This window comes from Seriola aureovittata, chromosome 21 (assembly GCF_021018895.1).
Source record: "Seriola aureovittata isolate HTS-2021-v1 ecotype China chromosome 21, ASM2101889v1, whole genome shotgun sequence".
Classification (NCBI taxonomy): Eukaryota; Metazoa; Chordata; class Actinopteri; order Carangiformes; family Carangidae; genus Seriola; species Seriola aureovittata.
Window position 1 is genome coordinate 929,618 of NC_079384.1, and position 23,137 is coordinate 952,754.

Here is a 23,137-nt window from a genome sequence, read left to right on the forward strand (position 1 = left end):
TAGTAAGGCATGAAAAGTCATAAAAAAGTCATAGTATAGTAAGGAATAAAAAATCATAAAAAGGTCATAGTATAGTAAGGCATAAAAAGTCACAAAAACGTCATAGTATAGTAAGGCATGAAAAGTCATAAAAAAGTCATAGTATAGTAAGGAATAAAAAATCATAAAAACGTCATAGTATAGTAAGGCATAAAAAGTCACAAAAACGTCATAGTATAGTAAGGCATAAAAAGTCATAAAAACGTCATAGTATAGTAAGGCATGAAAAGTCATAAAAAAGTCATAGTATAGTAAGGCATGAAAACGTCATAGTATAGCAAGGCATAAAAAGACATAGTAAAGTAAGACCTTAAAAAGTCATAAAAACGTCATAGTATAGCATGGAATAAAAAGTCATAAAAACGTCATAGTATAGTAAGGCATAAAAAGTCATAGTATAGTAAGGAATGAAAAGTCATAAAAACGTCATAGTATAGTGAGGCTTAAAAAGTCATAGTATAGTAAGGCATGAAAAGTCATAAAAAAGTCATAGTAAAGTAAGACCTTAAAAAGTCATAAAAACGTCATAGTATAGTAAGACATGAAAATTCATAAAAACGTCATAGTATAGCAAGGCATAAAAAGACATAAAAACGTCATAGTATAGCAAGACATAAAAAGACATAGTAAAGTAAGACCTTAAAAAGTCATAAAAACGTCATAGTATAGCAAGGCATAAAAAGTCATAAAAACGTCATAGTATAGCAAGACATAAAAAGACATAGTAAAGTAAGACCTTAAAAAGTCATAAAAACGTCATAGTATAGTAAGGCATGAAAAGTGATAAAAACGTCAGAGTATAGTAAGGCATAAAAAGTCATAAAATCGTCATTGTATAGTAAGGCATAAAAAGACACAGTATAGTAAGGTATAAAAAGTTATAAAAACATCATAGTATAGTAAGGTATTAAAAGTCATAAAAACATCATAGTATAATAAGGCCTAAAACGTCATAAAAACTTCATAGTATAGTAAGGCATGAAAAGTCATAAAAAAGTCATAGTATAGCAAGGCATAAAAAGACATAGTAAAGTAAGACCTTAAAAAGTCATAAAAACGTCATAGTATAGCAAGGCATAAAAAGTCATAAAAACGTCATAGTATTGTAAGGCATAAAAACGTCATAATATAGTAAGGCCTAAAAAGTCATAAAAACGTCATAGTATAGTGAGGCTTAAAAAGTCATAGTATAGTAAGGCATAAAAAGTCATAAAAAAGTCATAGTATAGTAAGGCATAAAAAGTCATAAAAACGTCATAGTATAGCAAGACATAAAAAGACATAGTAAAGTAAGACCTTAAAAAGTCATAAAAACGTCATAGTATAGAGAGACATAAAAAGTCATAAAAACGTCATAGTATAGTAAGGCATGAAAAGTCATAAAAAAGTCATAGTATAGCAAGGCATAAAAACACATAGTAAAGTAAGACCTTAAAAAGTCATAAAAATGTCATAGTATAGTAAGGCATAAAAAGTCATAAAAACGTCATACTATAGTAAGACATAAAAAGTCATAAAAACGTCATAGTATAGTAAGGCATGAAAAGTCATAAAAAAGTCATAGTATAGCAAGACATAAAAGACATAGTAAAGTAAGACCTTAAAAAGTCATAAAAACGTCATAGTATAGTAAGGCATAAAAAGTCATAAAATCGTCATAGTATAGTAAGGCATAAAAAGACACAGTATAGTAAGGTATAAAAAGTTATAAAAACATCATAGTATAGTAAGGCATAAAAAGTCATAAAAAAGTCATAGTATAGTAAGGCATAAAAAAGTCATAAAAAAGTCATAAAAAAGTCATAGTAAAGCAAGACATAAAAAGACATAGTAAAGTAAGACCTTAAAAAGTCATAAAAACGTCATAGTATAGAGAGACATAAAAAAGTCATAAAAACGTCATAGTATAGTAAGGCATGAAAAGTCATAAAAAAGTCATAGTATAGCAAGGCATAAAAACACATAGTAAAGTAAGACCTTAAAAAGTCATAAAAATGTCATAGTATAGTAAGGCATAAAAAGTCATAAAAACGTCATACTATAGTAAGACATAAAAAGTCATAAAAACGTCATAGTATAGTAAGCATGAAAAGTCATAAAAAAGTCATAGTATAGCAAGACATAAAAGACATAGTAAAGTAAGACCTTAAAAAGTCATAAAAACGTCATAGTATAGTAAGGCATAAAAAGTCATAAAATCGTCATAGTATAGTAAGGCATAAAAAGACACAGTATAGTAAGGTATAAAAAGTTATAAAAACATCATAGTATAGTAAGGTATTAAAAGTCATAAAAACATCATAGTATAATAAGGCCTAAAACGTCATAAAAACTTCATAGTATAGTAAGGCATGAAAAGTCATAAAAAAGTCATAGTATAGCAAGGCATAAAAAGACATAGTAAAGTAAGACCTTAAAAAGTCCTAAAAACGTCATAGTATAGTAAGGCATAAAAAGTCAGTATAGTAAGGTATTAAAAGTCATAAAAACATCATAGTATAGTGAGGCTTAAAAAGTCATAGTATAGTAAGGCATGAAAAGTCATAAAAAAGTCATATTATAGTAAGGCCTAAAACGTCATAGTACAGTAAGGAACAAAAAGTCATAACAACGTCATAGTGTAGTAAGGCTTAAAAAGTCATAAAAACGTCATAGTATAGTAAGGCATAAAAAGTCATAAAAACGTCATAGTATAGTAAGGCATGAAAAGTCATAAAAACGTCATAGTATAGTAAGGCATAAAAACGTCATAAAAACGTCATAGTATAGTAAGGCATGAAAAGTCATAAAAACGTCATAGTATAGTGAGGCTTAAAACGTCATAGTACAGTAAGGCATAAAAAGTTATAACAACGTCATAGTATAGTAAGGCATAAAAAGTCATAAAAACGTCATAGTATAGTAAGGCATGAAAAGTCATAAAAAAGTCATAGTATAGCAAGACATAAAAAGACATAGTAAAGTAAGACCTTAAAAAGTCATAAAAACGTCATAGTATAGTAAGGCATAAAAACGTCATAGTATAGTAAGGCCTAAAAAGTCATAAAAACGTCATAGTATAGTAAGGCATGAAAAGTCATAAAAAAGTCATAGTATAGCAAGGCATAAAAAGACATAGTAAAGTAAGACCTTAAAAAGTCATAAAAACGTCATAGTATAGTAAGGCATAAAAAGTCATAAAAACGTCATAGTATAGTAAGGCATGAAAAGTGAGAAAAACGTCATAGTACAGTAAGGCATAAAAAGTCATAAAAACGTCATAGTATAGTAAGGCATAAAAAGTCATAAAATCGTCATAGTATAGTAAGGTATGAAAAGTCATAAAAAAGTCATAGTATAGCAAGGCATAAAAAGACATAGTAAAGTAAGACCTTAAAAAGTCATAAAAATGTCATAGCATAGTAAGGCATAAAAAGTCAGTACAGTAAGGTATTAAAAGTCATAAAAACATCATAGTATAGTAAGGCATAAAAACGTCATAAAAAAGTCATAGTATAGCAAGGCATAAAAAGACATAGTAAAGGAAGACCTTAAAAAGTCATAACAACGTCATAGTATAGTAAGGCATAAAAAGTCATAATATAGTAAGGCCCAAAAAGTCATAAAAACGTCATAGTATAGTGAGGCTTAAAAAGTCATAGTGTAGTAAGGCATGAAAAGTCATAAAAAAGTCATAGTATAGCAAGGCATAAAAAGCCATAGTACAGTAAGACCTTAAAAAGTCATAAAAACGTCATAGTATAGTAAGACATGAAAAGTCATAAAAAAGTCATATTATAGTAAGGCCTAAAACGTCATAGTACAGTAAGGCATAAAAAGTCATAACAACGTCATAGTATAGTAAGGCATGGAAAGTCATAAAAAAGTCATAGTATAGCAAGGCATAAAAAGACATAGTAAAGTAAGACCTTAAAAAGTCATAAAAACGTCATAGTATAGTAAGGCATGAAAAGTCATAAAAACGTCATAGTATAGTAAGGCATGAAAAGTCATAAAAACGTCATAGTATAGTGAGGCTTAAAAAGTCATAGTATAGTAAGGCATGAAAAGTCATAAAAAAGTCATAGTAAAGCAAGACATAAAAAGACATAGTATAGTAAGACCTTAAAAAGTCATAAAAACGTCATAGTATAGTAAGACATGAAAATTCATAAAAACGTCATAGTATAGCAAGGCATAAAAAGACATAGTAAAGTAAGACCTTAAAAAGTCATAAAAATGTCATAGTATAGTAAGGCATAAAAAGTCATAAAAACGTCATAGTATAGTAAGACATAAAAAGTCATAAAAACGTCATAGTATAGTAAGGCATGAAAAGTCATAAAAAAGTCATAGTATAGTAAGGCATAAAAAGTCATAAAATCGTCATAGTATAGTATGGCATAAAAAGACACAGTATAGTAAGGTATAAAAAGTTATAAAAACATCATAGTATAGTAAGGTATTAAAAGTCATAAAAACATCATAGTATAACAAGGCCTAAAACGTCATAAAAACTTCATAGTATAGTAAGGCATGAAAAGTCATAAAAAAGTCATAGTATAGCAAGGCATAAAAAGACATAGTAAAGTAAGACCTTAAAAAGTCATAAAAACGTCATAGAATAGCAAGGCATAAAAAGTCATAAAAACGTCATAGTATAGTGAGGCTTAAAAAGTCATAGTATAGTAAGGCATAAAAAGTCATAAAAACGTCATAGTACAGTAAGGCATAAAAAGTCATAAAAACGTCATAGTATAGTGAGGCTTAAAAACGTCATAATATAGTAAGGCCTAAAAAGTCATAAAAACGTCATAGTATAGTGAGGCTTAAAAAGTCATAAAAACGTCATAGTATAGTGAGGCTTAAAAACGTCATAATATAGTAAGGCCTAAAAAGTCATAAAAACGTCATAGTACAGTAAGGCATAAAAAGTCATAAAAACGTCATAGTATAGTAAGGAATGAAAAGTCATAAAAACGTCATAGTATAGTGAGGCTTAAAAAGTCATAGTATAGTAAGGCATGAAAAGTCATAAAAACGTCATAGTATAGTAAGGCATGAAAAGTCATAAAAACGTCATAGCTTAAAAAGTCATAGTATAGTAAGGTATGAAAAGTCATAAAAACGTCATAGTATAGTAAGGCATGAAAAGTCATAAAAACGTCATAGTATAGTAAGGCATGAAAAGTCATAAAAAAGTCATATTATAGGAAGGCCTAAAACGTCATAGTATAGTAAGGCATAAAAAGTCATAAAAACGTCATAGTATAGTAAGGCATGAAAAGTCATAAAAACGTCACAGTATAGTGAGGCTTAAAAAGACACAGTATAGTAAGGCCTAAAACGTCATAAAAACTTCATAGTATAGTAAGGCATGAAAAGTCATAAAAAAGTCATAGTATAGCAAGGCATAAAAAGACATAGTAAAGTAAGACCTTAAAAAGCCATAAAAACGTCATAGTACAGTGAGGCTTAAAAAGTCATAGTATAGTAAGGCATGAAAAGTCATAAAAAAGTCATAGTATAGTGAGGCTTAAAAAGTCATAGTATAGTAAGGCATGAAAAGTCATAAAAAAGTCATAATATAGTAAGGCTTAAAAACGTCATAGCACAGTAAGGCATAAAAAGTCATAAAAACGTCATAGTATAGTAAGGAATAAAAAATCATAAAAACGTCATAGTATAGTAAGGCCTAAAAAGTCATAAAAACGTCATAGTATAGTGAGGCTTAAAAAGTCATAGTATAGTAAGGCATGAAAAATCATAAAAACGTCATAGTATAGTAAGGCATGAAAAGTCATAAAAACGTCATAGTATAGTAAGGCATGAAAAGTCATAAAAACGTCATAGTATAGTAAGGCATGAAAAGTCATAAAAACGTCATAGTATAGTAAGGCATAAAAAGCCATAAAAAGGTCATAGTATAGTAAGGCATAAAAAGCCATAAAAACATCTAAGAAGTTTTTATGACTTTTTATGCCTTACTACATTTAGATGTTTTTTTTTACTTTTATACCTTACTATACCATTACGTTTTATGACTTTTTATGCCTTATTATACTATGATGTTTTTATGACTTTTTATGCCTTAATATACTATGACCTTTTTATGACTTTTTATGCCTTACTATACTTTGACATTTTTTTTACTTTTATGGCTTACTATACAATGTCGTTTTATGTCCTACGGTACTATGATGTTTTTCTGACTTTTCATGCCTTACTACAATATGACGTTTTTGTGAGTTTGTGTGATTTACTATACTGACATTTTTATGACTTTTTATGCCTTACCATTCTAAGAAGTTTTTATGACTTTTTATGCCTTACTATACTATGACTTTGTATGCCTATAAAACATATTGATATTTTTGTGACTTTTATGTCTTACTATACTTTGACGTTTTTATGACTTTTTATGTCTTACTATGCTATGCTAACAATAAAAACAGCTGTTTACTTGCAGTTCCCTCTTGTCTGTACTTTCACTTCCCTTCTGTGCCTCGGCCAATTGGGTTTGTCTGAGGAGGAACCTGTAGTTTGTCCAAGGCCCAATCGCAACATCCCTCCTAAAGCTTAATCCCTGAACCCTCACGGATTTAACCGATTGTGTGAAAGCAGATTTTGAATTCATCATGTCATCACAGGACAGACAACGTCAACGTTCATGCTCTGAATCACATTGAGCTGTGTTTACTCTGTCACATACTGTTTTCTTGTAATGCTAACATTAGCGTTAGTCTCTTTCATGCTTGTTAACTGTTCTGTTATGGTGGTTGTTTACCTCTTTTTTTTTTCTTTTTTTTTACACTTCTGGGCGTCCCGATAACCATGGTAACTCTGTGCTTAATGTCACAATGCTATGAACTTTGGGTAATTCCCTAAGGCAAAGTCTGGACTTACAGAGCACATAATGGGCTCAAAATGTCTTTTGGAGATCCTCATGTCCTCGATGTTTTGACGGGAGAGTCCTGTGCAGGAACGCAGTGGGGGGGTGGTGGCCATTGGGACAGGATCCAAATGTTGATCATATAATCAAATAAATTGATGATTCCAGTGCAGCTCTTCTGGATGTTTTTTTGTCTGTGTATTATTCTGTTAAGTAACTATCTATAAATGAAGTTCTCCAACAGGTAGTGGAGTAATATAAAACACTTTATGTAATGTACAAGTACCTCAAACATGTACTGACCACAGTAAATGTACTTGTTTTTTTCCCCCACCACAGCTTACCTCGTATTGATGATCTAACCACTGTACTTTGACATGGCCAAATATTTACTAATAATTAACATTAAATCATACCATGGACTGGTATAAAAAACTGCAGTAAAACCACTGGAGCTAAAAATACTTGATCCAAACCATGAATAAAACCATCACCTCCTCATGGTTTGTCTGCCTTATAATTCATGTCTTGAGCAATGTGGCGTTTCTGACGTCACTGACCTTTGACCACCAAAATCAAAACCAAAAAGTCAGTTCATCCTGAAGTCCTAGTGAATGTTTGTGTCACACCATCCCTGACCAGGAGAGAATAATATCTCGCACTCACGTATGCAAAGGGAATATTATGGAAGTGACAAATCTGATTCTGTTCATACCGACTGATCACTTCCTAGTCCCAGTTTACAAAGACTAAAGACAAGTTCACAGTTCACACCTGTCATTACTGATGATAAAGAGGCAGGTTCAGTGGAAAGATGGAGGTCACATCTTTAAAAAGACAAAGTCCCTCCACTACCAGCTCAGTGCAGAAACTGTCTAGGACAAAACAAGAGGGACCTGAACATGGATCCAAGATGGACATGAGTGACATTTTAAAAACAGAATGAGGCTTCAGTCTGACAGTGAGTTGTATTGTGTGCATTTTATTGGAAAGCAGATCACCATTAAACAAAAACAGTCAAAGACAAGTTTCTAGTCATTAACTGTACATTGAGGAATGTTTCTAATGGGTAGGAATGAACATGAACTAGACGTGGACCTCCACAGAGGCCAGATGCCAGTACAGTATGAAGATGAGTTAGAGGGCAGAGGATGGGGGGGAATGTGACGACCACGGGGTGTGAAGAACCTGACGTCAGTCCTTCTCCCCTCTAGGCTACGGGCGAAAACAGGAAGTCTCAGGCAAAAGTTTGAGTTGTTTCCAACCGGTGATGGAGGACCGCTGCAGACGCTGGGGCCGCTCAGTAGAGCCAGCTGAAGGCACAGCTCGTGTAGCTGACCAGCTCCTCTTGTTTGAACCACAGGGAAATCTCCTTGTTGGCACTCTCCACTGAGTCACTGCCATGGATGATGTTCCTGTGGAGACAAACAGGAACAATGACAACAAGACCCACATTCAGTCTGAACTAACAAGTGGTAGTGTCTGCCTGCTGGTGTATGTGTGTGTGTGTGTGTGTGTGTGTGTGTATATAGGACTCACTTGCTAACGTCGATGCAGAAGTCTCCTCTGATGGTTCCAGGCTTGGACTCGGCAGGGTTGGTCTCGCCCAGCATCACCCTGCCCGTCTTCACTGCACCCTTGCCTTCCCAAACCTGAGGACACAAGTGGGACAAGATGAAGACAGCACCTTCCCAGCAGCCTTTGCTGACAAACTGTAGGCACTCATTTGCACAAGAGCCAATCAAGCAGAGCACGTTCCAGGCTTCATAACTCATCTCCAGGGTTTCATTTGGATTCAACAGCGCAGGTTCATACAATCTGTCATGTGTCGTCTCTTACCATGGCAACCACTGGACCGGAGGTCATGTAGTTGATGAGGGTAGGGAAGAACGGTCTGTCCTTCAGGTCGATGTAGTGCTGCATGAGGAGGTCCTCAGAGGCCTGCAGCAGGGAGACAACACGTCAGTGTCATACACTTTGAGATCTGAATGATCTACGGCACCAGATGAGTCTGCGTCTGTCTTCACACATTATAACACTTTCCTAGATGCTGCTTTTACCTCGGCTGTAAACTGGGAAACTACTGCTGGACTCATGTCTCCACTGAATCAAGTCAACCTTGTTAAAGTATGAATCCATAACAACTTGCAGCCAAGTCAGTTCTTATTAACTGCAACATGATGGATTAAAGCTGCAGGTTGACAGTGACTTTACAAGAGCCACAAGAAGCTGGAAAGACTACAACGATAGTCGCATTAAGAGCTGTGTATGTTCAGTGAGAGACATCCTCAGTTAAATGTTTGTTTGCCTTTGTTCACCTGAGCCTAAGGATGCACCAATCAGATCAGTGTGCAGCACAGATACTGATCTTATTAAGCAGATTGGACATCAGCCAGATGGACAGGGGGACACACACTCTTTGACCAAAGAAAAGAACAATGCCGTCAGTTCAGTTCTCAGCAGCTTCCCTGGTGTTTTTCCTCAACAAGCCCCTCCCTCATCCTCAGCTCCACGTCCTGTTCACACGACAACCTCCCAACACAACCCACTCCAATGTTAAGACTCAAGTCACACGCTGAACAGCCAGAAATCCTGTAAGCAGATACCGACCCATCGAACCTGAATCAGCACAACAATTCAGCTTTCTAAACAGAAGACTTAAAAACAATGTTTTTTTTGTCGTTTTAAAATCAGCAGAATGAATGCTTGAAAATACGACATTCATCTGTACAGTCTAAATCTCTCCCACTTCCTGTGGACTCAGCTGATTCAGACACTTCCTGCTGCATCACCGACACCTGCAGTTCACGGGTGGGTCAATCTTCTCTTCAGTAAAAACAAAGGGGCTTTTTTTGCATCAAGATCCAGAAGATCATTTACACATAAATTCTTGCATAATGAAGGTTTATAAATGAGCCACACGATCGTGGTGTTAAGTTAGGCAGCGTCTCTGTCACAGATCAGATGTTAGGGGGATCAGGAGACCTGGATCTTCGGTGCTGCTGATTGGTCGTGCCAACGGTCAGGAATAGACAAAGCAGGCTAATCAGCTCACCGGAGGTCTTAACTGTCACTCTGCACACTCAGAAGATCATCTACATAAACTGCAGCAGTAAAAATAAACACCGGCGACCATTATGAAAGCAGCTCATTTCAAACCCTGTGGCTAACGTGACATTAATATAAATCAACCGTTTACTCACATGGAGCATCTTCAGGCCGACCAGTTTGAAGCCTTTGACCTCAAACCTCTTGATGATCTCTCCGATGATGCCCCTCTGCACGCCATCGGGCTTGATGGCAATGAAAGTGCGTTCCTTCATCTCGGCCATGACTCTGAAAACACAACAGAACAAACAAATGAAGAGACGTTAACCAAGTGAAACCAGCAGGAGGAGAAAAGCCCAGAGTCACTCACACCACTGGTTTGCATTTGGCACAGTCGTCTGTGGGGCCGGCTGCCGAGGGCCCCGACCCCATTGCACAGAGAACGCATAGACGACACAGACCGGGTTAGTGTAGAGTCGACAGTGTGCCGACCTGAACCGCAGTGCTGTGACTTTGACTGACAGCCCCGCCCACACAGTAAAGACCTTTATCCCTGCACCGTTTCTACGGAGCCCGGGACAGAGACTCACCTGCCACAGTCTGATCAGGTTTCATGTGACTTAAGACATTCATGAGCTGGATTTCATCAGAAAAACTAAAATGTTAAAAGTACTATTTTACGAGTCTCTAATTTCCTAGTAATTTCCAGAAGATTCCAATTTGGAACCATTTGATTTGAGTAAAATAGTGTTCAATTAATTAATTGTAATTAGATGCAAGTGTAACTTAGATTATTTCAGCTCTTTACTTTGTCAGTCAGAAATAAATTATATAAAAAAAAGGAGTTGGCATTTACAGTTTCACATTAAGAAACATTAAACAGGAAGTTGAATCTGTTTGAACTGTAGTAAATTATAAAAAGGCATTTTTCACTATTTCCTGTCATTTAATGAACTTAAATGGTTAACAGAACATAATTAGCAGATAAATTAAATGTAAGATTTATTGTGGTTTAAACTTCCTTAATTAGAATACAGACCAACGCCAAATCTAAAAATAAATAAAATTAAAACAATGAAATTGGTCTCATTTTTTCTGTGCAGCTATACACCTGTGTGAACCTTGGACAACCTCACATTAATGTTTAAGTTCTTCTACTGTATGCATCCCACTCCGAGGCTGCTCACGTGATTCCCACTCAGGAATAAAAAGCACCAGGCCAATGTAAAAATAAATTAACCCCGAGACCTACAGTCTAATATGGAAATAATCCTTAGAGAACGACACGCATGAAGAACCCTCCTACTAACAGAGGCATCAGGGTCCTAAACATTATATAATAGAGGGCACCTGATCCCAACACAGCCTGAGCCTGAATGAGACAAAGACTCTGGGTTTCAAACAATACAACATTTCCATTGTTACCATTAAACTCATGTTTTGACATTTCCCCTCTGCAGACAGAGGCAACAACTGCAGAAGGCTTTAGCTGCAGGCCAACACACCACTATTGTGCCAGCTTCAATGACCTTGCAGTGTAAGAACTGCCCACAGTGGACTCTGGCTGGTGTCGTGCATTATAAAAATGCAATATGCATTTCAAAATTAAGTCCCATATAATTAAAGAGTGCAGTGCAGCCCAATTCAAGACAGTTTTACTTCCGTATTCCCCTTTGCATTTAAAACTGCAAAAGCAATCAACACTATATTATCAATTCTTGAGAAAAACGAGAACGTGCAGTAACTGAAGTATTACAATCTGTCATTACTGAGGTGAAGTGCAGTTGTGGGAGCCGTCTGTGGAGAGGTAGCTGGGCCGAGCTGCAGCACAGAGACACTTCAGTATCATGCAGGAAACGCTGCTGATGAGCCTCAGGTCTGTATAGGTGATGTGCAATTACACAGCAGCTTCATCGGCATCCTGCACGGCGTGTGACGACACGTACGCAACGTAAAGGGGGGCTTCAGCGCTGCTGGTGTAAATGGCGTTTGGTCTTCCGGCGGCTGCGCTCGGCCGCCGGTGTTAAGCCTCCACACACACACACACACACACACACACACACACACACACACACCTGTGCTGGTTTCATGCTCCTTAGATAACAACTCATTACCAGAAACCGCTTCCTATGCTAATTGATTTAGCCCGCAGAGCTTTGAGGTGTCCCGGGAACTGTCAGACCAGGCCCGGGCCTTCACACACAGCCACATGGTCTTTTGTTCCCGGTGCTGCGGGAAAAAAAAAAAAAAAAAAAATCACTTCCGATGCAACATGTCGGGGCGGCGCCGCGGGAAAACGCTTCACTGCACCGACACCAATATTTAGGTTTTAAACGTACACCTTGAATTTAAAGTTTAACTGTCGTAGAAAACCAAGTTGCACTGAAGCTCCAGGAAGAAAAAACCGGCTAACACTAAAGAACCAGTGACCGCTGGCTTCAAACTGAGAGTGTAAACAAGAGTGTAAAGGAGCGGAGGAGGTGACTGTCTGTAAATATGGACGGTACGAGCGGCGTTAAAGATCAGTGACTCTTGATTACCTTGCTCCGGCTCCGGTGGCAGACAGCGGGTTCTCTGGTGAACGTGGAAGAAGACCTGCCAAGCCTGCGCAGCCGCGTTTTATCTGTGAGGGCGGAGACAGAAGAACGGCAAGTCACCAGGGCCAAAAAATAAAAAGCGATTTGCACAGCAGTCACGTGACCAAGATCACCGCGCTGCAGCGAGCGGCGTTAAGATCAAATGGCAAAACAACCGAGGCTGAAACATGAAGCCAACACGGAAGTACCAAAAACTTTTCTTTATTTTTTTTTTATTAACAATCTTTATAACAGTCAAAAAAGCAAAAATCACATTCAGGATAAATGCAGAAACTATAGGAACAACTGAGCAGTAATAAGAATAGAAATAAAAGGCAGAGGAAAGAAAATGGAAGAATAAATAAAGAAGAAAAATAAAGAAAAAAATAAACTTAATAAACAATTATGCATATATGCAAGTAAAAAAGTGCATGTATAAAATGTGTTTATGTAATATTTAATATGTTTATTTAATATTTAATTTTATGGTTAAAACAAACCAAGATCACAACTCAACGTGAGATTTCTTGTACGTGATGTGGGGATAGAAGTGATTCAAACATATCAGTTTCCTAACTAAGAGGTTTATTTTGGCAGCATGTGAATAACTTTGATTCCTTCATGGTCTCTCCACATATGTTCTATGTTGTGATCAACTTGACCAACTTAACTCCTTTGTACAAAAGGTCAGATTTCCTTGATTTATATCCTTTCCAAATAACCCTCATGTCACTCAACCTGCAGCCAGCGTTCACCTGTTACAGACAAGAATGTGCCTTCAGTTCCCAGCGGGTGGGAAAACAGCATCAGAATTAAGTGAAAGTGTCAGAAATCAAATTGTCATTCTGAGCAAAAAGAGTTTTCTCAGCATCAAATCACGGGGCAGCGTTTACATGAAAAAATCCATGCACACATGTAGTGTATACACAGTTTATAGTGTCCCATATCCTCAGGCTATAACCTACAAACTGAAGCTTTTAAAATGATTATTCTTTTATGGTATGAGCAACACACAAGTCATAAAGTCACCAGGCATTGCATAACATAAATGGACATAATCTTTACACGCCATGTGATATTGAGGCCACTGAGAAGAATATCTCTTACCTAAGCACTAGCATTACCTCCTCACTCACTTAACCCAGTGTAGATTAATGGAGTTTTCTGAGCCCGACTCCCGAGCAGTGAGAAAATATGACGTGTGTCAGCCTTTACCAACCCTCTGAGATTGAATCTGCTTTGAAACATTGAGTTTCACAGTGTGCTTCCTCGGCTCGCTGCCACTGGCTTTAATGAACGCTGAGGCAGCAGCAGTGAGTGAGAGCCAGAGATACAGAGAGTGCTTCTTATTGGAGGCTCTGCTGCCTGTGATTAACTCTGATTATTAGAAGGTGGAAGACAAAGTGTGGAGGTTCAAAAAGCTGCTGGTTGACATCACTGAAAGAACTCCTTCAGTGAGATATATGCATGCACATACATGTGCGCTCTCTCTCTCTCTCTCTCTCTCTCTGCACACATATGCAGACATCTCAACCATCCATCCATAAAAGATAAAATATATTATATACATATACACTTCCCTTTCCTCTCCTCCTCTGTTTCCTCTCCTGTTTCCTTTCCTTTACCTGCCTTTCCTGTTTCCTCTCTGTTTCTTTTCCTTTCCTATTCTCCTTTCCTCTCCTCCTCTGTTTCCTCTCCTGGTTGGTTTCCTCTCCTCTCCTCTCCTCTCCTCTCCTCTCCTCTCCTCTCCTCAGTCTAACACTTCCTCCTTCCTGCACCTCCAGCAGTGGATGCTCCCAGGAAACAAATGGAGAGTTAATCCCTCGACCTAATCTCCTGTGTTCTACTCCCAGTCCTATTTTTACCAGGGCTTAAGGCCAGGATTAAACCATCTCTCTCTCTCCCACTCTGCCTTTACATGTGCTCTTTGGCAGGATCAAACTCCTGACTGTTAAGTGCTGTCCTCACCACTCCAGGTGCATGTGTGTGTGTGTGTGCATGTGTGTGTGTGTGTGTGTGTGTGTGTGTGTGTGTGTGTGTTGTGTGTGTGTGTGTGTGTTGTTGTTTTACTGCGACGGCCCCCTGGGGTGCGCAGCGTGGCACACTGACAGCGTGGCACGATTGGCATGGCGTCTGTGTTTTGTGATGCGCTCCTTCTTGTTGGGGGGGGAGTAGGGAGTTGGGGGGGGGTCGTAATACAAAGTCATTATTTTGCTTTTAGCTGCAGCTCTCTCGGCCTGTGAGAGGGGGAGGCTGATGTAAAATGATGTTGACACAAAAAGCTTTTCATTGCCTCAGATTGTTTCAACAAAGAGCCAAATGAGGGTTTTCAGGTGTCATACTGTAGGTGCTCCCAACCTTTGGGCCAGGGGCCACTGGTGGGTTGCTTTTATTGCATTTGCAAAATAGCACAATTTTTATAATTAGAAATAAGAATAATGTTTTTAAAACAAAATGATATTTATGAACATGAAAACACCTTTCATTTCTGCACATATATTTTATTTATGAGCCAGTGTTATGATATCCCCATCGTACACTTGTTTCTGTCTCAGTCTGATCACGTGTTAAAAGATCACATCCATGCCAGAATCAAAATGGAGAGCTGGTTAACAGCAGGAAGAGTTAAAAGGAAAGAGAGTCAAGATTATCACTATAAATAAAAGATGCTGTGAGGAAGCATCATTTGGCCTCCACAATGTTACAGGGTCAGACGTGGGCCGCCGACCTTTATGAGTGAGAACCGCTGCTCTAAACCCCCCCTCACCCTGAAGACGGGTGCATGGACGAGGCTGCACACATGCATGAACCTCGACACACATCTCCACACCTGCTGCCAGCTTCACCTGTCAGCCCACGACTGGAGGTGCAGAGTTACACCAGAGGTCAGTGACACAGATGAAGGAGTGTAATTCTGCTGGATCCACGTTTATGAAGCCTGTAGATCTCTGCAGCCCACAGGGGATTATAACACAGCTGAGAACCAGCGCTGCAATAAAACATGCAGCGCTTCAGGAGGCCATACGTACGACGAGCCCATACTGCCTCTGACTGTGTGAGTCCCCCCCCCATGAAGCACAAAGTTTTCTGATTTATGATATAAAGAATTTACAGATCTAACCACACACACACACAAACACACACACACACACACACACACACACACACACACACACACACACACACACGCTCTCATCCCTTCTCTCACACCTGTGCTCATGACTCGACGCTGCAGAAAGCAGCTGAATAATTTATGCTGTGTGTGTGTGTGTGTGTGTGTGTGTGTGTGTGTGTGTGTGTGTGTCTGTGTGTGTGTATGTGTGTGTGTGTGTGTGTGTGTGTGTGTGTTGTGTGTGTGTGTGAGGCCCAGAGTAAAACCATCTCTGATTGTCAGAGCTGCGTTTCAGGATGAAAAGCTCTGAACTTTAACGCAGTCAGGGGGTCCACACAGGAAGGCAGGCCTGGGTCAGCCAATGGCAGCTCTCGCTTTTCAGCCACGCTAAAACAAGATGGCCACTTTGGCCTAGACTGAAATATCTCAACAATTAATCAAAGCTTCAGAGATTTGTGAGATGCTCATAAAGTGTGGTGAAATGTGGGGGTGGTATACTCAAGATAATATACTAAAAGGCTAATGTGCAATATGACAATGAGAATCAAAATAATTGACATTGACATTGTAGGTAATGTACAGTAGGTCAGCATGCTACTGTTAGCATGAATAGCATGGCTGTAGTAACTCTCAGTCTTCTCAAAGTCACTTTATTCATGCAGTACAGTTTTATTAGTTAGTCCTCAACATCAAAGTCAGAGACTCGTCAGTATTTAACGACTCGATACGTGACCTCTGCTCATCTAATTAAAATGTTGTTAAATATTATCGCCTTATGAAGTGGTCACCTTATAAAAGGGAGTCGTTGTAACTATGAAGAATAAGAACTATGAAAAAGTCAGATGAGCCCAACACTCCTGACGATGATGATGATGATGTCAACATACGCTCTCCACCTGCATCATGACTCCCTGTACCATCAGTGTGGGATTATGTTTCTGAAAGATTATGGGGCCATCCATATAATCCTGGTATTAACTCCAGATGAAAAAACATATATATACATATATATTATCATTAATGCTTCATGCAGAATTTAAACTCTGTCTTGACTATCAAAGTGTAACACGTGATTCAGATTCACTGTCATCAGATCTCATCCCAGCTGAGCTGTGGTGCATATCTTAAGTTAGACTTGATTTAAAGCTCCTCCAGTGTAAAGGTCTGTGTCCATGTGTAGTGTGATTATAGATTATAGATCAGCTCTAGCTTCTATATTAATACTGTGAAAGTATCAAAGCCTCAGTCCACAGAGAAATGCACACAGCCTGTATTCAGAAACTGAGCCTTAAAACCAGCCGTCAGGACTTCTGGAACTTTGTGATGTCACAACAAAGCAGTCACCAAGCCCCGCCCACCTGGACCCACCATCCAAACCTTGCAGGATTTGGTTTCTCTGAGTGTTTTTACCTGAAATCTGCTATATTTTTATTGGATCACTCAGAAAACAGTCAACCCTTTAGAGGGTAAATGATTGGCCTTCATTTAAACCCAGGTGTGAGTCTGTCTAACAACGGTCACTTACAGATGTCAAACGGTTAAACTGTAGACTTTACTTCAGCATCATGGCGGCTAAAAACATCACAGACAGACAGAAACTGGAATAGTCACCAGACTCAGGACTCACAGATTCAGGGAATATATACATAATCTATATTATTAAATTTCTTTAATTAGAAGGTCACTGCAGGTCACTCAGGACCACACACACACTAGAGGGACTTCATTTTAATGATAAAGTCCCGTTTAGACTTAATAAAGATAATGTGAAGCTGCTGCCACACCCTGCCACAGCCAACATCAAAGCACATCAACGTAGAGAAAGCATCCGCAGTGTTATAGTTCCAATCACCCACCACCGGGGGGCAGTGTGGCAGCACACAGAGAGCTCCTGAGCCAGACCCCCTCCTCTCCTGTCGGGGAGAAAAACTGGAGCAATGAGGAGCTTTCAGCACATTCACTGCCTTGTGTTATGCTAACGAATTGTTGCAGTGTCAGATCCACCCTGAAATGAATTTTTGTCGCACTTCCTTTGAAAGTGAATTGACATTCAGGGAGGCTGCAGCCAGAGCGCTGTCGTCCCCTCTGCCTGCCTCTGATGTGCTGTTGCAGGTGGATTTCTGGCAACAGCTCCTGATAGCATGAAATAAAAAATGCCCCCCCCCCCCCCCCCCCTTTTTTACCTCCCATTCACATCATGCTAACCCTGAGCAATTTCCAGTGATGAACCAAACACAGCCATGTGTAAGGAAGAAGAAGATGACAGGTGCACTACACTAGGATTTACTGTAATAGGCAGACACTGTGAGCTCAGCTTCATCGTTTCAGCTTCACAGACGTATTTATTGCTGCAATTTTGCCCTTGACTCCACTAATCTCTGCAGGCGAAGGCTGTAAACATTGTGCGAGCATATGTGTGTGTTTTGGGGCACTGGGCACAGGCCCGGGGGGCTCAAGAGTTCAGGTGGGTCAGGGGGCCCACGGGACAAAGAGACAGTTAACATCTATTGTTGGAGAGAAAACAGAATGACTGTAAAGAGATGCAAAATGATCGGAGAGTCAATAAAAGTACTAGAAAAAGACACAAAGGGACTACAAAGAGATGCAAAACAATTACAAGGAGATGCAAAATGGCCACAAAATAACTCCAGAGGGAGGCAAAATGATTGGGAAGTCAATAACATGACTACAAAAGAGACACAAAAAACAACCACAAAGAGACACAAAACAACTACAAGGAGATGCTAAAGGACTATTAAGAGATTCAAAACGACTCCATAGAGACACATAACAATTTTAAAGAGATTCAAAATGATTGCAGAGTCAATAAAATGACTATAAAGAGACACAAAGCAGTTACAAAGAAACACAAACTGACTACAGAGACACTAAAAGTGAGTCTCTCTCAGACTTGCTCCTTTGTAAAAGGGGTGGGGGCTTTTTACGCGGCGTTGCCTGGGGCCCATTATCTCACAATCAAACTCATAATCGTGGTTTCAGGTGGTGCCAGGTGGTGCCAGGTGAGGCTGCAGCTGCGCTGTTGTAGGAGTGAGAGAGCAGTAGGATATTACCTGTGAAGCTCCGGTGCAAGGCGGGTGGGGGTCTCACACTTCCTAGCAGCATCTTTATAATGTTGTTGTGACACTTTCAACAACTGGGGGGAAAAGTCCAAAGACAAGTCTCTGAATCTTTTAAGCATCATCTGATACCACTAGAAACAAGTCTTTAAAGCTGCACTGTCTGACCAAGTGGAGACAGCAGAACCACAGACTGTAGATAAAGAACCCACAGGTTTCTGAAGCTCAGAGTGAGCTGCTCCACCGTCGCCATCTTGGCAGTGTCTGACTACACCACTAACTCCCAGCTAATCCAAACATGGTCAAAGAGGAGGGGCGTGGGTGGAGCCGAGACTTCGGTGCATGCTGGTTTGTGACAATTATATGCTCACCCACCTGTCACTCAAAGAGGTGAGGAAAGTTTAAAAGGTGCTCAACAAATATAAAAAGTTTTTTTTTTTTTAAGTATAACATGGCGGATGTAGAGTGGATGTATATCTGTGAGCGGCTGTTCCTTCTCTGAGCGTACACGTGATCAATAATGTGATCACTCTTAGTGAGTAAGGTGGTACTTCAGAGCATGAAGTGCAACTCTTAGTGAATTTCTAACATTTCACAGTCATTTGATTGATTGTTGTGATGTAAATATTCATTAGTGCGTCTCTTAATAAAGGGTCTTCACATGTTTTCACCCACAGCCTCGTCTCATTTGCATCAACAGAGTTTTATCCTCTCAGGATTTATGAATCCTTCTGGTCAGACATGATGTTTTTCTCATCAAGCATCAGGATCATCAGTTGCACATTACAGCCCATTACAGCCCATTACAGCCCATTACAGCCTACAGTAGCTGCTGCATGAAGGTTACGTGACTATAGGCTGATCTTCCTTTCACACGTCCTTTGACATCACTTTCCTCAGTGCTGTCCTCAATTCACAGAAACGTGTGGGTGTGTAAGAAGGAACTTTTATTGCCCTCTTGATGCGTATGACCTTTGTATGTGATTGAATAGTGAATAATGCAATTGTAACGATAAACCCTCTGTGTTTTGTAGTGCAGGTAGCAGAAGCAGTCAGTGAACGCAGCCCTGATAGGAACCCGTGGAGGGCCGTGTGCCGTGTTCACACCTATGATCATAAAAGTTAAATGGCTGTGTAGTTGTGAAAGCTTTATGTAAATTATGCATGCTGCTTACTGTAACTCAACTGTGCAGATGCATCCACGCATTAACCCCCCCACCCCACCCCCCGCCCCTATGCAAGCACCAGCTACAACCCTACAATTTGTCAAGGACAGCAGAGGTTTCACCCGTGTGTCTCTGCTCCACAAACCCTGCCTTTGTCTTCATTAGGTCGCCCTGACAAGCTCCCACCAAGCCCCAAAGTGGGCTATTACCGGCTCCCAGCACCACGGGGCTCCACGCTGGGCACGAATAGCTAAATCCAGTTTAGCAGCACTCCCGGCCACACGAGAGGCCAGAAGGTGGCTCGAGAGTTTAGTACAGTAGATGGTAAGATGAAGTTGTTAAGTTGTCTCATAAATGCCTTTTATACGCACCTATCCACACATCAGCTACTCCCTGTCCGCCTGTAACCACTTAAGATGTTCTCTGGCACCAGTAATGTGCCGAGGCCGGCCAATTTGGTGGCTGTCTTGTCGGGGGGAGGGGGGAAGGGTGGGTGGGGGGAGTGAGTTGATGTATAAAGAGGTTTCTCCAGCAGTGCATTCAGATCGCAAGGACAAAAGCTGCAGGAAGTACACACACACAACACACACACACACACACACACACACACACACACAACACACACACACACACACAACACAACACACACACACACACACAACACACACACACACACACAACACAACACAACACACACACACACACACAACACACACACACACACGCACACAACACACACACACACACACACACACACACACACACAACACAACACAACACACACACACAACACTCACACACACACACACACACACACACACACACACACACACACAACCACACACACACACACAACACTCACACACACAACACACACACACACACACAACACAACACAACACACACACACACACACAACACACACACACACACGCACACAACACACACACACACACACACACACAACACACACACACACAACACACACACACACACAACACACACACACACACACAACACACACACACAACACTCACACACACACACACACACACACACACACACACACACACACACAACCACACACACACACACACACACACACAACACAACACAACACACACACACAACACTCACACACACACACACACACACACACACACACACACACACACACACACACACACACACACACACGGTCACCCAGCGTCTTCTAAGGTTAATCTTCACAGAACTGCACACTGAGTTTCTCCACCAGGCGCTCGAACCTCCTGGACTGTTGAAACCACAGACTGTACATGAAGACGGACGTAGCTTCGGCGGCGTCACCCACAGATTTCTTCTTTGAAGCTCAGAGTGAGCTGCTCCACCGTCACCATCTTGGCAGGTGACTCCGCTGAACTCCCAGCACTGAGCTGTGGCGTGAACCTCGGAGGTTGCTGCTTGGTTGAAACAAGTGTCAGGGAGGAAACGGTCCCCCATCTTTGTCTTCCAGGGGAGAAGGATGAGATGGGGGGGGGGGGGCACATAAACCCAGAGTTAGCTCAGAGACGTTCTGGTCATGGCCCCCGGCTGCCAGCAGAGGGTGGAGTTGTACCACAAATGACAATCCTCATCATACTGGCTGCAAGAGAGGCCCCATGGCAGGCTTGTGCAGCAACACAATGGATCATGGGAACTGTAGTCCATTTTTCAGGAGGTGCCCTCTATCATTCAGAGGCCTTGTCGCATCAAAATGCATCCATCCTCTGCCCCAGTGCTGAGAGAGGCAATCAGGTTTCAGACGCTCTATGCGATGCAGTCTTCAGTCTTCGCTGAACTACTCTGAAGTGATGCTGTGTCCTACTCCTGTTTACATCCCTGAAGTGCCAGCCTATCTTTTTCACCCCCCCCCCCCCCCCCCCCCCTGCATTGACCAAGCAACAGCGTCTGCAGAATCTAGTGTTGTGCATGTGTACTGACCGCAGATGTTTTTACTAATCCTGTTAGAGGAAACAACAACATTGTTCCATACTAAAGTGTTGTAGGGAAATGGAGGTTATGCACATATCCAAGGTTCGTTGAGGGAGAGGAACGAGACACGAGTCCCTCACTGCCTTTAGTTAGAGGAGGAGAGACTGTGCAGAGTCTTTTGTAGTCGACAGGAAGGCGGGTACTCCCCTCCCTGCTACAGTCTCGTTGGTCTTTACAGGTGTTTTGAGAGACGTCTCACGAGGATACAATCCCCGCACTGGTGTGTTGTACCTTGTTTCTCCACCTCAGGGAACACTGGTTAAATGCACGACCTCCAGGTGTCCCTGACTCTTTCCCCAGGTAAACAATACTATTGTGAGAAGATACAGAGGAATGTGTTAGCTATTTAAAGTAAGACATCAGGATGTGGGTGAAAAGTTCAACATGTAACAACAGAAGATGTAAAACAGTCAAGTGATTTTCTCTGGTAATAAAATGCACGTGGGTGAATTTTTACTTCTTTTACTGCTATTCTATAATAAAATAATACTTTTTTTACTGAAGATTTTTACTGTGAGACAATTATTGCAATACGTATGTTTTAAAGCTCCAGATTTTCTTCTTCTTCTGTCTTTTATTTGAAGTGGTGATCCATCAGAAGATATAAAAACCATCTCAGTGTAGTTTTACATCTCCTCTCTCAGGCTTCTCTCTGGAGCTCTAGTAACAACAGGTCGGTGAGCCAATCAGAAGAGAGGAGGCTCTGAGCCTCTCTTCTGATTGGCTCACTGTTTTCTGAGTGATCCAATAAAAATACAGCAGATTTCAGGTAAAAACACTCAGAGAAACCAAATCCTGCAAGGTTTGGGTGGTGGGTCCAGGTGGGCGGGGCTTGGTGACTGCTTTGTTGTGACATCACAAAGTTCCAGAAGTCCTGACGGCTGGTTTTAAGGCTCAGTTTCTGAATACAGGCTGTGTGCATTTCTCTGTGGACTGAGGCTTTGATACTTTCACAGTATTAATATAGAAGCTAGAGCTGATCTATAATCACACTACACATGGACACAGACCTTTACACTGGAGGAGCTTTAACATGTTCAAAATACTACAGATATTGTTTGTGATACTTTGATAAAGACTGACAGTCAAACAGAGAAATGTTTTGTATTTGTATATATTAGTATTTAACACACGAAATCAAATTGTTTTCATATCACCTGATTAAACAGTATAATTACACAAAACCTTTACATAACAACTATATTAATATATTTCTCTAATACCACAGGACGCTC

At 40.0% G+C, this 23,137-nt stretch overlaps 1 protein-coding gene across 1 annotated transcript; it reads right to left on the reverse strand.

Annotated features, from left to right (window-relative positions):
• Positions 1–7,871: 7,871 nt before the first annotated feature.
• LOC130162985 (nucleoside diphosphate kinase B-like) lies at positions 7,872–12,633 on the reverse strand. Its single transcript, XM_056366927.1, has 5 exons — positions 12,499–12,633; positions 10,114–10,246; positions 8,750–8,851; positions 8,450–8,562; positions 7,872–8,325 (listed from the first exon to the last, which is right to left on the reverse strand). The coding sequence occupies exons 2-5, from the start codon at positions 10,240–10,242 to the stop codon at positions 8,211–8,213; spliced, it is 459 nt and encodes a 152-aa protein (XP_056222902.1). The 5' UTR covers positions 10,243–10,246; positions 12,499–12,633; the 3' UTR covers positions 7,872–8,210.
• Positions 12,634–23,137: the final 10,504 nt, after the last annotated feature.